The sequence below is a fragment of the Mastomys coucha genome, unplaced genomic scaffold (assembly GCF_008632895.1).
Source record: "Mastomys coucha isolate ucsf_1 unplaced genomic scaffold, UCSF_Mcou_1 pScaffold7, whole genome shotgun sequence".
NCBI classification, from domain to species: Eukaryota; Metazoa; Chordata; class Mammalia; order Rodentia; family Muridae; genus Mastomys; species Mastomys coucha.
Genome location: NW_022196913.1, coordinates 54,614,357 through 54,627,108, shown reverse-complemented (window position 1 = coordinate 54,627,108; position 12,752 = coordinate 54,614,357). Strand labels below are relative to the sequence as shown.

The following is a 12,752-nucleotide window of genomic DNA, read 5'->3' as shown; positions in this document are numbered from 1 at the left end:
AGGGAGAGGGAGAACCAGGGCACAGAAAGAGTGTGGGGACAACTTTCAGGACACTGAAGCGTGCATTTCATTTGAATATTTACAGGATGCTCTTACACTAAGACTTGGTTATCTCATGGCGTGGCTGAGAAGCCCCACTACAGCACTCAGCATCCTCACCTCCAGCAGAAAGGGTAGCTGTGAGTGAAGGTGCTGGCTACCAGCAGCCGGCCCTGCTCCTTCAACATCCTAATGATATTTTTGTCAGCATCCTGTTAAAAAATTGAAACAGTCACTAAAACACCCTGGCATACTTAATAACAATATAACTATATTACTAAAATCTGGTATTTTATAATGGTGTCTTTTAAAAATATCTGTTCTGCAGCTGGAGGTACAGCTAGAAGGAAAGAAGCTTTCCCAGAATGCACCAGCCCCTCAGCTTCACCCTCAACACAACATTAAACACAAAACCCAGAAAACTACTCTACTGTTTTACCTTAGGCAATCTGCACATACATCTGTAACTTTTCAGGCATTAAAGTTTTCAAACACAAGCAATTACCTGAGCATCAGAAGGCCATGCCAGGACAGACTAGTGAACCGCTCCCAACTCCTACTGATGAAACTATAGCATGCTCCCTTGTCTAAGCACATCAGACCCTTAGAATGTGGCTAATAGCTGTCTTTGCCTGTTTTAGGTGCTTAAATTTGAAAACACCTACAGTAATTCTAAGCCTGATGAGACAGACCACACCCTTCCATGTACACAAAGCACAGACCTTCACATACTGCCCCACAAAATGTGTCACTTCCTCTGTGAAGCAGCCTGAAGCATCCACAGGACAAACAGGGACTGAGTCTTTCTGAATAATGTTGAAGTCCATACAGACTCGATGATCATCCTGAGACAGTCAAGAACATGGGTTGGGGATAAAAGTGTCTAAGTATATGTGTGAGGAAAAAGGAAAGCTTGAGTTTATACAGATTTGTAAGATAATTTTTCAATACTGTCTTGTATATATCTAAGTAACCTACTTCTAACTGTGGTGACTTAAGGACCACCTACCTATAGAATCTAGGCCTTAGAGCTGAACCGCAGTTACATGATCTAGCCCAGTCATCCCAACCATCAGAGAACACATGAACATTTTAAAACTAAACCATAACCGGGTGCAGTCGCGTGCATCTTTAATCCCATCATTCAGGAGGCAGAGGCAGGTGGATCTGAGTTCAAGGTTAGCCTGGTCTACATAGTGAGTTCCAGGGCAGTCAAGAATAAAGACTGAAGTGAGACATGTCTCAAAAACCCAAAACTAAACCAAGTAAACCCACCAAAACAACAACAAAAATTAAAACCAAAAGACCCCCCCTTAAGTTAAATTTTATTTGTAATGATATACATGCATATCTGAATAACGAAAGTCAGTGTGGTCAGAAGGGACAATGCTTGATGGACATACAGCGCTGCGTCCTATCAAGAGCCACCCAGATGAGGATACTGATCTCATGTTAAGCATCCCATTACTAAGGAAACAAACTTCAGGAGGCACAGCTTTCCTAGGTTACACCAGGATGCTGCAGAAGTGGACCCAAGTGTCACTGCATGTGAGAGATGCTGAGCACTTTACTACACTGGCTCTTCTGACCCTGGCACTAAAGCTACCAGAAAGGCAGACAACTATGAGAACTGATAACAGCTCTGGGTCTGGCCTGCTTCCAGACATCAGCAAGAAGAATGTGGACTGTAAGTACCAAGTTTTCTATGCAATCTTTAGGGGTAATGAAGTAGAAAACAAGCTCGACTCCATTGGCCTTGGCGAGCTTAATGAGACCTGTGACTCAGCACCCCAGGGACAGTGGCCCCTGACATTTACTTCCCATAAATACTTCTGCAAGAGTATGCTACTCACAGCCCCAAAATAAGGAGCCTGGTGTACAACGCCTGTGCCTTCTTCGTCCTTCACATAGTGGTCGACAAGCACGGTGAAGGCACCGTTCTCCTTACACTGGAAGAGAAATGTTGCAACATGTTAGATGAACCACAGGGAGAAAGGCCTGAAATTAACTGTTGAACATGTAAATAGAAAAGACAGATTAACTCCAATTAGGAAGACAGATGCAGAGATGTGAGTCCCTGGCACAAGCTTGGCTAGACCGACTAGCTCAACAGGCATGCTGCAGGTTCAGCAAAAGACCCTGCCTTAGTAATGAAAGTGGAGAGCAGCCAAAGAAGACCAGACATCAAGCTCTGGCCTCCACATATGTGCACACACACACACACACACACACACACACACACACACACACCACTGAGAGAGAAAGGGAGACCTGACAGTGAACTGAACTCAGTATACAATGAGAAAAGGGCCAAGATCATTTACAACAGGAGACGGGCTTACTGCAGAGGCAGAGAGGTGGGGAAGGAAAAGGCCAGTGTGGAGACGTGGGCAAGGAGCTGGTCAGCGATAGAACTCTAATTCATTCAAGGAGAGCAATGTTCTAACACTAAAGCAGAGTCTGGGATGCAGACATACTCCTAGGAACATGTCCATGCAAGGAAGCCATGTGCATCCCACTCATCACCTCGCTCTAATTATCAAAGAAATGAATGTAGAGAGTGAGCCACAGCGACACAGCCCCAAACTTACCTTAATAAAGTAGTCAAACAACGGCTTGTATTTCTTGCCTTTGAGAGAGGCACCGGGAAACCTTGAAAAGGAAGATAAATCCGTAAACCAAAGCAATAAGGGAGGTAGTTCAGTAAGCAGAATGCTTCCTGCTCAGGCATTATCATTCTTGATCCTATTATGATCAATCCTATATTAATGATCCTTGATCATTATCAGTCTTGATCCTAGAAACGCATGTAAAAAGCTGGGAGTGGTGGTGTGCGCCTGGAATCCCAGAGCTGGAGAGGAAACAGGGGGATCCATGGGACTTACAGGCTTGAACTTAAACTGGTAAGCTCAAGCAAGTTCCATGAGAAAGCTGTCTCTAGACTAACAAGAAGAGTGATGGGGGAAGACACGTGATGTTTACCCATGGCTTACCCATGGTATACATGTGCACATCCACATGTATAAACATGGCATAATGTACATACAAAACTTAAAAAGAAAAAAAAAATCAATCGAAGTAATGAAACTGTAGTCAGAATAAATCAGCATCCTCTGAGGCTCACAGCCATTGTCACAAAAGCAGAAACGAGTGACTTAAAACTCGATTTGAACAATCCGGCTTTAGGATGACAAGTCTTTGTCATCCTAAGACACATATACTAAATGAACACTTTCAACTATGCGCACTCACCTTTCCAGGATCTCATAGTCGCTCTCTAGCTTATAGAGGGCCGATAATCTGGCTTCCATTAAAATGAACAATTTCCCCCTGGCAACGTCTAAGGAAAGGAAGGAAAAGAGGCCACTGGTGGCATTCAGACTGGTTGATTATGAAGACATACACGAAGCATATTTCTTGTGCCAGGAAGCTTGTGTCACCTTTATCTACTGTGTGCCCTGGATGCAAAGAGGACACAGCAAAGCTGAGCGGCACTGCTACCCAGGTGTGCAGAGACATCAAAGGCAGTAGGATATGTGGCCATTATTGGGTACATCCAAGTCCATGCAGTAAAATTAACCTTTGTTTTCTCTTTCTAAAGGTAATGTATTTGAATGTTTTTTAAACTTTCTGAAATTAAGCCAGGCATGGGGGCATATGGCTTTAATCCTAGCACCTGAGAGTAGATCTCTGAGTTCCAGGCCAACCTGGTCTACATAGTGAGTTCCAGGCCAAAAAGCACTAAACAGTGAGACAGTGGCTCCAAACTAGCAAGCACCTTCCTCCCAAATCTTAGCATTAACAACTCAGGTGGCTCACAAAGTCACAGCTCCTTGCGCTCTCATTCCCTCAGAGGCTGAAGTCACTGCTATACTGCAATCCAGATGACTCAGTGCACAGTAATGAGTGTGTGAGTGTGCATGTGTGTGCTTGTGTGTGAGAGAGAGGAAGAGACAGACAGACAGACACACACTAGCTTCTCTTCATCTTTTCACAAGCAAATCAGATACTATAGGAGCTCTTTAGCATGTGCACTTATGTAACACTGTGAACTGTGCAGTAGTAGAAATAAAGATCTCTCGTTTTCTCCACTTAGTCACATCCCTGGCCCCTGACTCTTTCATATGTCACCAGTGATTTTTTTAAATCAAGATACCACAAACCACTTCTAACAAATCAACTGATGAAGAGTTAAGTTGCTTCTAAAATATTACTAAGAAAATTATATGTATCTGTGTACTTTCGGTAAAATATTTCTGAAGGATATCATTCCTAGAAGCCTAGAGCAAATACATAAGCTTCAAACTTTGATATTGCCAACCTGCCCCACCAAAACTTAAACCACGAGAGCACGTCACCTATTTCCATGGATCACTTTTAAGAACCTTTATAATTCATTCAAAAACTGCCATCACTGGTGCAGTTAAGTCATAGAAACATTGCTACATACCAAGTTCACATTTTATATAAAATATGACAAGACAAAGTGTATAAGTACACGAGTAGTCTGTATGCGTGTATGTGTGTACATACTCAAGAGTTATATTTGCAATATCTGACAAAACCACCGAGTGTGCCACTGACTTATGGGTTACATAGGAAAAGTCCCAATAGCAGTATACCTCCCTTAGGGAAGCCACCACAGACTCCAGAGTCAGGCACCTATGTGGACAACGGCTATTCTCCAAGGTTCAGGAAGAAACCAAATAAAGCCGCCCACACACATTTTAAGGCGGTTAACATTCCCCATGCACCTACACAGCAGCTTCCATGCCTTGGCTACAGTGAACAGGGTCCACACAAACGCAGGGTCTGAAGGAGCACCTGTTTTCACTGCTTTCAGATCCTCTTCCTGCTCTCCTTTTGTGAGACAAGGTCTCACATAGGCAAGGCTGGCTGAAAACTCTATTCTCCTGCCTCCAACATCCAGGAGCACATGTCACCAAACGTAGATCCTGCTTTCAGTGGAAGCAAATTACTAGGTCACTTATGCTCAACTCCAGAAGCAATGCGACACCAGCTTCCAGAGCAGCTGTTCCACAAATGTGGTTTTCTCTCTTTTCCTGCCTACAATCTCTCCAAACCTGAAAGTGAACATGCTTAAAAAGTACCAACCATCATATTTCATATAAACCTCTACGGAAGGACCTAACTGAGAACGTAAGAATTCTCTACCATGGAATAGGTCAATGAGGTACAAAAATTACATTAAAACTGGAAATTATAAAAATCTGTGTCACCAAGCCGGGCAGTGCCGGCAGACACCTTTAATCCCAGCACTACCACTTGGGAGGCAGAGGCAGGCAGATTTCTGAGTTCAAGGCCAGCTTGGTCTACAGAGTGAGTTCCAGGACAGTCAGAGCTATGCAGACAAACCCTGTCTCGAAAAAAAACCAAAAAAACAAAACAAAAAAAACCAACAACAACAAGAAAATTCTGTGTCACCTTCAAACAGAAGTAAAACATCTTTTCAGGATCTCTATTTTATCCTTTCCTGTTATCATCCGACCTTGCCTTGTTTTGGGACAGGCTCTTGCTATGTTGTTCAGTATAGCCTCAAATTCACAATGTTCCTGCCAGTTCATTGTGTGCAGAGACTTACAGGTATGAGTCCTTATAGTTTTATACCTTTATACCTGCCTTTATAGCTTGTCTTTAGTAAAATTTCTTGTATAAAATTGCTTTGTGACTACATAAAATCAAAAGCTTTTATATCTACATAAAATTACTTTATCAGTGCTATTCACAAGTTGCTATTAGCCCAATAGTTACCTTTGATCTTCACATATTGTATTTCTGGATTGACACATAGTGCAAGGTTACTGGGTAGAGTCCAAGGAGTGGTTGTCCAAGCAACTAAGGATGTGTTTTCATCTTCCTCCAAAGGGAATGTCACAAATACTGAAGGATCCTGAACATCCTGCAAGACATGGAGGGAAAGCAGTGTTTCACAAACCTGTAAAGGTCTGAATAATAGGACATTGATCTGAAAGGGGCTAAAATACATTTTAGGATAAAAATGAGCCCAAACACAGGCAGTAGTGGTGCACAACTTTAATCCCAGCAGATACAAGTGGATCTCTGAGTTTGAGGCCAGCAAAATCTACAGAGAGAGTTCCACAACAGCCTGAAATACAGAGAAACCCTGTCTTGAAAACAAAAACAAAAACAAATAAGACAAACAAACAAACAAACAAACAATCCCAACAAAAACCAACAACAAAAAAGAGGTATACTTACTAGAAGATTCGGGGGCATGGATGGTAACTCAGTCATTAAGAACAGAAGTTACACTATTCCAGTGATCTCATCTATGGTAAGTATATGATGAGTTAAATAACATAACTATTTTGGATGAAAATTATTTCTGCATATTATAGTGTATATTTTTATGTGTTTAATATATTTAATTAAATATGCATGAGCCAATAACAAAGGCAATTGGGAGACAAAAAGGAATTATCCCACTCCTTTAACAGGGTCTGATCATATGGAACAGGAAAAACATTCTCTACCATGGTGAGAAAACACTTCTGAAGTGTGACAATTTCCAAACCTGGGCATGAACAAGGCTTCCAAAGAGTTACCATCCCTTTAAAAATGAGGGTCACACAAACTAGCCAACGTGAAGGGTGAGGAGAGACACTTAAGACAGGAGATGGTAATTTCATGTTCTGAGATGCTCTACGTCACCCTCCAGATGACAAAAAGAGGGTTGTACCAATGACACAAGTCCTGTGCAGCAGAAAAGAGATCGTAACACAGCTTAGCATCTCAATTAAATTCCCTTCCCAATGCCTTTAACAAAGGATGCTACAGGAACCAGAAAAGATATAAAGTCACCAAAGGCAGGATCCCTGAAGAACAGTAGCTGGGAAACACTATGTCAGGGACAGATGAGAGCAGGCGCCCGGTCTGGCCAAAAGAAAGAATCCATCGAACAGATTCCATGAAACACCCAGTAGGGAGAAAATACCCCCATTGTAACCTAGTACCGCCACCATGCAGCGAGTGGCTGTACCATCAGCACTCCGTAGGGACAGGCACCTGGCACCACCAGCCATGTTGGGAACTGGGTATAGTCACTTTAATCGCAATCGGTCAACAATCATTATGGATTACTCCAGTGCTCAGCGCGTCACACACCTTGTAATTCTGGTTCGATTCAAAGTTGGAGAGTGGAGTGCCGCACGCAGTGGAGAAGGGCATGACTTTCACACCTCTGTACACCAGGCCTTTGTCATAAAGCTGCTTGAAGACCCACCTGGCAAGGCAAGAGATGGAACTTTACAACCACAGAGCCAAAGTCTGCCATTTAGATGCAGACCTCCGTGCTAAAGTCTATAGTTCTCTTCTGGTGAAGAAGAGGGGATTAAAAAAAATCCATCATCTGCGAGCTCATTGGTAAGAAACACTTAAACAGTCAAGTGTAGACAACAATTGCTATGACTGAGGCTGGAGTGGGGCTTAGCGGTAAAGAGCTTGTCTTAGTATGGGCAAGGCTGGAGCTCATGCACTAGCACAGGGGTTTGGGGTGTGGCCACCATCTACTGACAGGGAAAGATATTTATAACAATTAAGAAAGGCAAATACTCCTGCATACTGCACAACACATTATCAATGAATAAATCTGTAACTATTGGCATACAGATTTTACACTAAAAGTCTTAGAGCTATGATAAAACAACTTTTTACCAACATCAACTACCAATTTGGGATTTTCTTCAGGTTTTTGGCACATTATTTAAACTAGGCAACAGGCAGCTTTTATACAAGCAATTTAAAAAGTACACCCCCCTGACTTACTAAAATGTTTTAATGAACATATTAAATACAAGGAGACCAGAGATCAGCTACCTCTAGTGTTGACTACTCACTTCTCCCAAACATATAACATACAATATAGGTGAGATCCTTACTCAATTCTGCCTTTCCTTTTGTTAAAACCTTCAATGGCATTACATTATCCCTAGGGTATTTTCTGTTTTGTGAGACAGAGTCTCTTTTTTGCTCAATGTGTAAGGGCTTTGAGTAGGGTCTCCTACTTGCCAAACTGTCACTTTTATGGGGAAACAAATTGAAGGGGGGGCATGTAAATCATTTTCATGGTATTAAAAAAAGCTAGAAGATATATATCACATTTGCTCCAAAAAATGTAAACAAACTTCTTCAGGCATGCACCTTCTCCTCTGACCAACAAAAGAGAATGTTTATCATTTCTACAATTTAAAATAAACCTACCAGACTGACTCCATGAACTGTGGGTAGAGTGTTTTGTAGTCATTGTCAAAGTCAATCCATCGGCCGAGTCTGGTAACAGTAGACTTAGAAACATGAGCATAAGAGTAGCGTTAGGAGACAATACCACACTACTTTTCACTTCTATTATCACTACCTATGAGTATTTTGGGAAATCAAAACAATCAATTAATGGTCCAAGTAAACATTATTTCAAATAACACCCAAGGTTAACAAGTTTTCTTAGCATTCATTTCTTATACATAGATATTATTATTTCTAAATATAAATATTTACTTGAGTCATTATGGATTGAGGGGGTAGGGTTCACAATGTATTTCTGGTTTGAAAGTTGTTATATAAGCCAAGCTGGCCTCAAATTTAGGATAATTCTTCCAGATTTAGGATAATCTCTGTCTTCCCAGGACAGAGATTATGGGTGTGTCTCACCATGCCCAGCGATATTAACTGATAAAAGTTTTTTGCAACTATTACTTGGCAAACATCAGAGAAATAACTTTAGCTAGGAAGAATTTACCAATAGTTGCTAAAATTAATGTCTGAAAGTATCATAAGAAAAAGTAAAACAGAAATAGTATTCCCATAGGATACTTATTAACTGTGAAGTAAAACCCATACTTCACCAAGGGAAAAGCCAGGCAGCACTTTAATGAAGTTAATAATTAATTGGTTATACACGCACAATGCCACAGATTCAATCCCTAGCAACCCTCCCTCCCTGATTCCCCAAGTGACGAGGTCCTAAAAGACAAAGAAAGACTAAATGAACACTGTACATCAAAGGAAATTGAGGACTTGCCACTAAAGGCAGTGGCTGATCCTGGACAGACTTCAGGGTCAGAAAGATTGGTGGGTGGTATAAGAGGTATTTTGTTCACGTTAGTTAACTGCCTTTGTGTTACTGACAATGTCAGCAGCTGGAAAATGGCAGATGCAGGGCATACCAGGTGGACAGTGATAGCTTTAGCTTATCTCAAACTGAAACTTTTTAGAAACATGAAGAGCATGGTGGCTCACACCTTTAATCCTAGCACTCAGGAGGCAGAGACAGGCAGATCTCTCTGAGTTCCAAGCCAGCCTGGTCTGCATATTAAGTTTCAGGTCAGCCAGGACTACACAATGAGACCTTGCCCTGTGGGGGGAAAAAAATCAGAAAAAAAAAAAAAAAAAAATTTTAAAAGCAGATCTACATTAAGGCCGCATTTGCCCCAGCAGGACTCCCCTGCTGGATTAGGCATGAAAGTGAAGTGGGGAGAAAATTGAGCTCTAGCTTTTGTGCTAATGAAACTGGACTCTACATGCCAATAAGCTGAAGTAGGGCACTAAGTGGAATACTATGGGAAGGGGAACACAGCAGCCTGCATAAAGGACCAGGAAGAGAACGGGGGTGGGGGGGGAGGTGGGGGGGAGCGCTGTGTGCCTGTAACTGTAGCTACTGAGGCCAAAGGACTTGAGCATTAGGCCACCAAGAACCTCAGGAGACAAATACAGAGAGTGCTAAAAAAAAAAAAAGACTTATTTATTTAATATAAGTGAGTATACTGGTTTCAGACACACACAGCAGAAGAGGGCATCAGATCCCATATCCATTACACATGGCTGTAAGCCACCATGTGGTTGCTGGGACTGGAACTCGGGACCCAGTTCTCTAAACCACTGAGCCATCCCTCCAGTCCCAAGTACAGAGACTTTTAAAGAGAATATGGTTGTAGCAAGAGGATAGAGAGAAAAACAAAAAAGAACCAGACACCAAAAGCAACACCAGGATATAGTGCTTCATCACGGGACTAATGTTTAAAGGGTAGGGGAACTGAAGCCCTCTGGTGACACAAGCTCACACAGGCAGCCATACTTTGGGGGAATATTTCACAAAAAGCACAAAGGATGATTAGCCATTTCTATCTAGTCCTGCCTCAAAGCCGAACCTGCTGTTCTTCTGAAAGCACCCAGCATACCTTCCACTCGGTAGAATATCTCATCACGATTGCTCGGCACTGTTTGTTGTACTCTGCAATCCCCATTTTGGCCACATCCTCTGGGCCTTTGATCCCCAGTGTCTTATCAATTTCATACTCCTGAAAATATTAAGTAAGACAGTTATGTTAACAGCCATGGTTAATACAAGTAAGATGCAACAGAAACCAAAATAGTTAAAATAAATAAATACAAAGAAAACTCTAACTTGAAGCCACACAATATATAATACATATAAAAGAACTCGAAGGGGATATCTGATCCATTTAAAGACAATGAGAACATCACAAGACTAGAGACTCAGACGTACCACAGGTAAGCCGTGACAATCCCACCCGAATCTTCTGTCAACATGAAACCCGCTCTGGTGAGCATATCTTGTAACTATATCTTTGATTGTCCCCGCGAGTATGTGTCCATAGTGAGGCAGTCCAGTAGCAAAGGGAGGCCCATCATAGAAGGTAAACCTATCAGATAATACAAAACAGCAAAATTCAGGACATCAAGTAGCTATCACATTAAAATGTTCATGGGTCGGGGAGTGGGATCAACAGGACTAGAAAATGGGCATAATTGATTAGAAATGTACTGGAGGTCCAGCCTTCAGAAAGGCCATTCACAAGAGGTGGGGGGGAACTGCTATCCAGTCACCCGCTCTTCATTTATCATCTTCAAAACATAAGCAAGTTACCAGTGATCCTGCGGTACTTCAGCAATGACGCAGGGTAGTGGACGCCCATCATAAAATTTTCGAACTGGGAAGGTTCATAATGAAATAACTAACTTTACATTGGTAGTCTTTCCTAGGAATAGAGACTAAGGCAGGAAATACTGGAGGACCTACCCACGGAGGGCAGAGATGATTGTAAATGCAAGACAGAAAGCGCTAAATAATCTCCATTGCGATGACTTCTGACAAGTAGGGACTGGCTCATCCAGGGTTTATCACTGAACGGAAAGGCAGGGACTCTAAGAACACTCTGGTGAATGAAGGGTGCGCACTAAAGGAACTCAGTACAAGAAACGGCTATGTGGAAGGAGTCTGTCTTTACTGCAGAAACTCACGTACTTTGGCCTGAGTTTTGACTGCTTTAGGCATTCCTGGAAACAGTTATGTTTGGACCAGAACTCCAAGATTTTTTCTTCTTCAGCAGGGAAACTGATGTTTTCTGGAACTTGTTGAACCATTCTGTTGCTGCAAGAGAAACCAAAATTTGCTACAGTCTTAGCAATTATTAATTTAGGAATAGCAGGCTAACGAATTATTAAAGTGCATATACACATAACTGTCCATACTCTGTGTGTTAAAACAAAAGCTTTATTGGGTATTGATGTGTGCTCTTACAAAGGATTCAAGTCAGCTGAACAGGACTTTGAGGCTATTTAAAGGCATGTAACCTCCACCACTATCCATTTCAGAATATTTTCAATTTTCCCCACAACCATTAGCCATCACATTCTCTTTAGTTCAGCCCCTGTCAACTACTCTTGTTAACTCTGTAACAGTTTGTCCACTTACATTCCCAGAAGACAAGGTGTTCATGCTGGGTGATGGTGGTGCACGCCTTTAATCCTAGCACTTGGAAGGCAGAGGCAGGTAGATCTCTGGGCCAGCTTGCTCTACACAGTAAGTTCCAGGATAGCCAGGGCTACACAAAGAAATCCTGTCTTGAAAAACAAAAATAAAAACAAACAAAACCCTCAACCCACCATCACCACCACACCCTAAAATTTTCACATGAATTACCTACACGTGGTTCTGCTTAGTTTTAAAGGGTCAGTTATGCTATAAAACACATCAATATTCCAAACAGCTCTGCCACAATCTATCAGTTCACAGTTTTCACATTTGAATTGATCCTTTTTGGCTAGCTATAAGGTTGTGATGAACTGAAGTTCAAACTTCTACTAGGACATTTGTTCCTTCTTGTATATATGGCTAGCTATGAGTAGAACTCATGGGTCATGTAACTTAGTTTCTAACTTTCTGAGGAACCATCAAAATGTTTTCCACAGGACAGCACCATTAATCAGCAATGAATGAGGTGCCTACTTCTTTAAACCCTCTTCACCACTCCACACTAACTTCAGATTGGAGGTACCTCACAGGGCACAAAATAGCACGTACATCTTATCATGAGTTTCTCGTCCATGTATATCATCTGAAAATGAATGTTTATCTGCCTTTTGCCCTTTTTGACTTGGACTAACTTTCCATGGCTGAATTTAAAAAAAACTTTAAATTCTGGATACAGTCCTTCTATGGGGAGTTGTCTTGGTGTTTGCATTTAAGTCCTGGTGCTTGTAGGGACCAGAGGGATGTCTTACATCAATTACTTCTTGTGCTAGATGGCTTTATGTCAACTGGACACAAGAAAGGAATCTCAGTTAAGAAAATGCTTCTAGGGCTGTAGAGATGGCTCAGTAGTTAAGAGCACTGACTGTTCTTCCAGAGGTCCTGAGTTCAATTCCCAGCAACC

General features: G+C 41.8%; 1 protein-coding gene across 2 annotated transcripts in view; it reads right to left on the bottom strand.

Annotated features, from left to right (window-relative positions):
- The window catches only part of Iars1 (isoleucyl-tRNA synthetase 1), a 49,624-nt gene that overhangs the window by 32,146 nt on the left and 4,726 nt on the right, over positions 1-12,752 (bottom strand). For both annotated transcript variants that reach the window (XM_031358196.1, XM_031358195.1), the window contains exons 2-12: positions 11,342-11,467; positions 10,583-10,739; positions 10,254-10,373; positions 8,281-8,363; positions 7,186-7,303; positions 5,812-5,959; positions 3,292-3,379; positions 2,631-2,691; positions 1,893-1,988; positions 762-884; positions 160-251 (exon numbers count right to left, since the gene is read on the bottom strand). In XM_031358196.1, coding sequence (XP_031214056.1) covers positions 160-251; positions 762-884; positions 1,893-1,988; positions 2,631-2,691; positions 3,292-3,379; positions 5,812-5,959; positions 7,186-7,303; positions 8,281-8,363; positions 10,254-10,373; positions 10,583-10,739; positions 11,342-11,460 — 1,205 coding nt within the window. In that variant the 5' untranslated portion in view covers positions 11,461-11,467. The remainder of the gene's footprint in view (positions 1-159; positions 252-761; positions 885-1,892; positions 1,989-2,630; positions 2,692-3,291; positions 3,380-5,811; positions 5,960-7,185; positions 7,304-8,280; positions 8,364-10,253; positions 10,374-10,582; positions 10,740-11,341; positions 11,468-12,752) is intronic.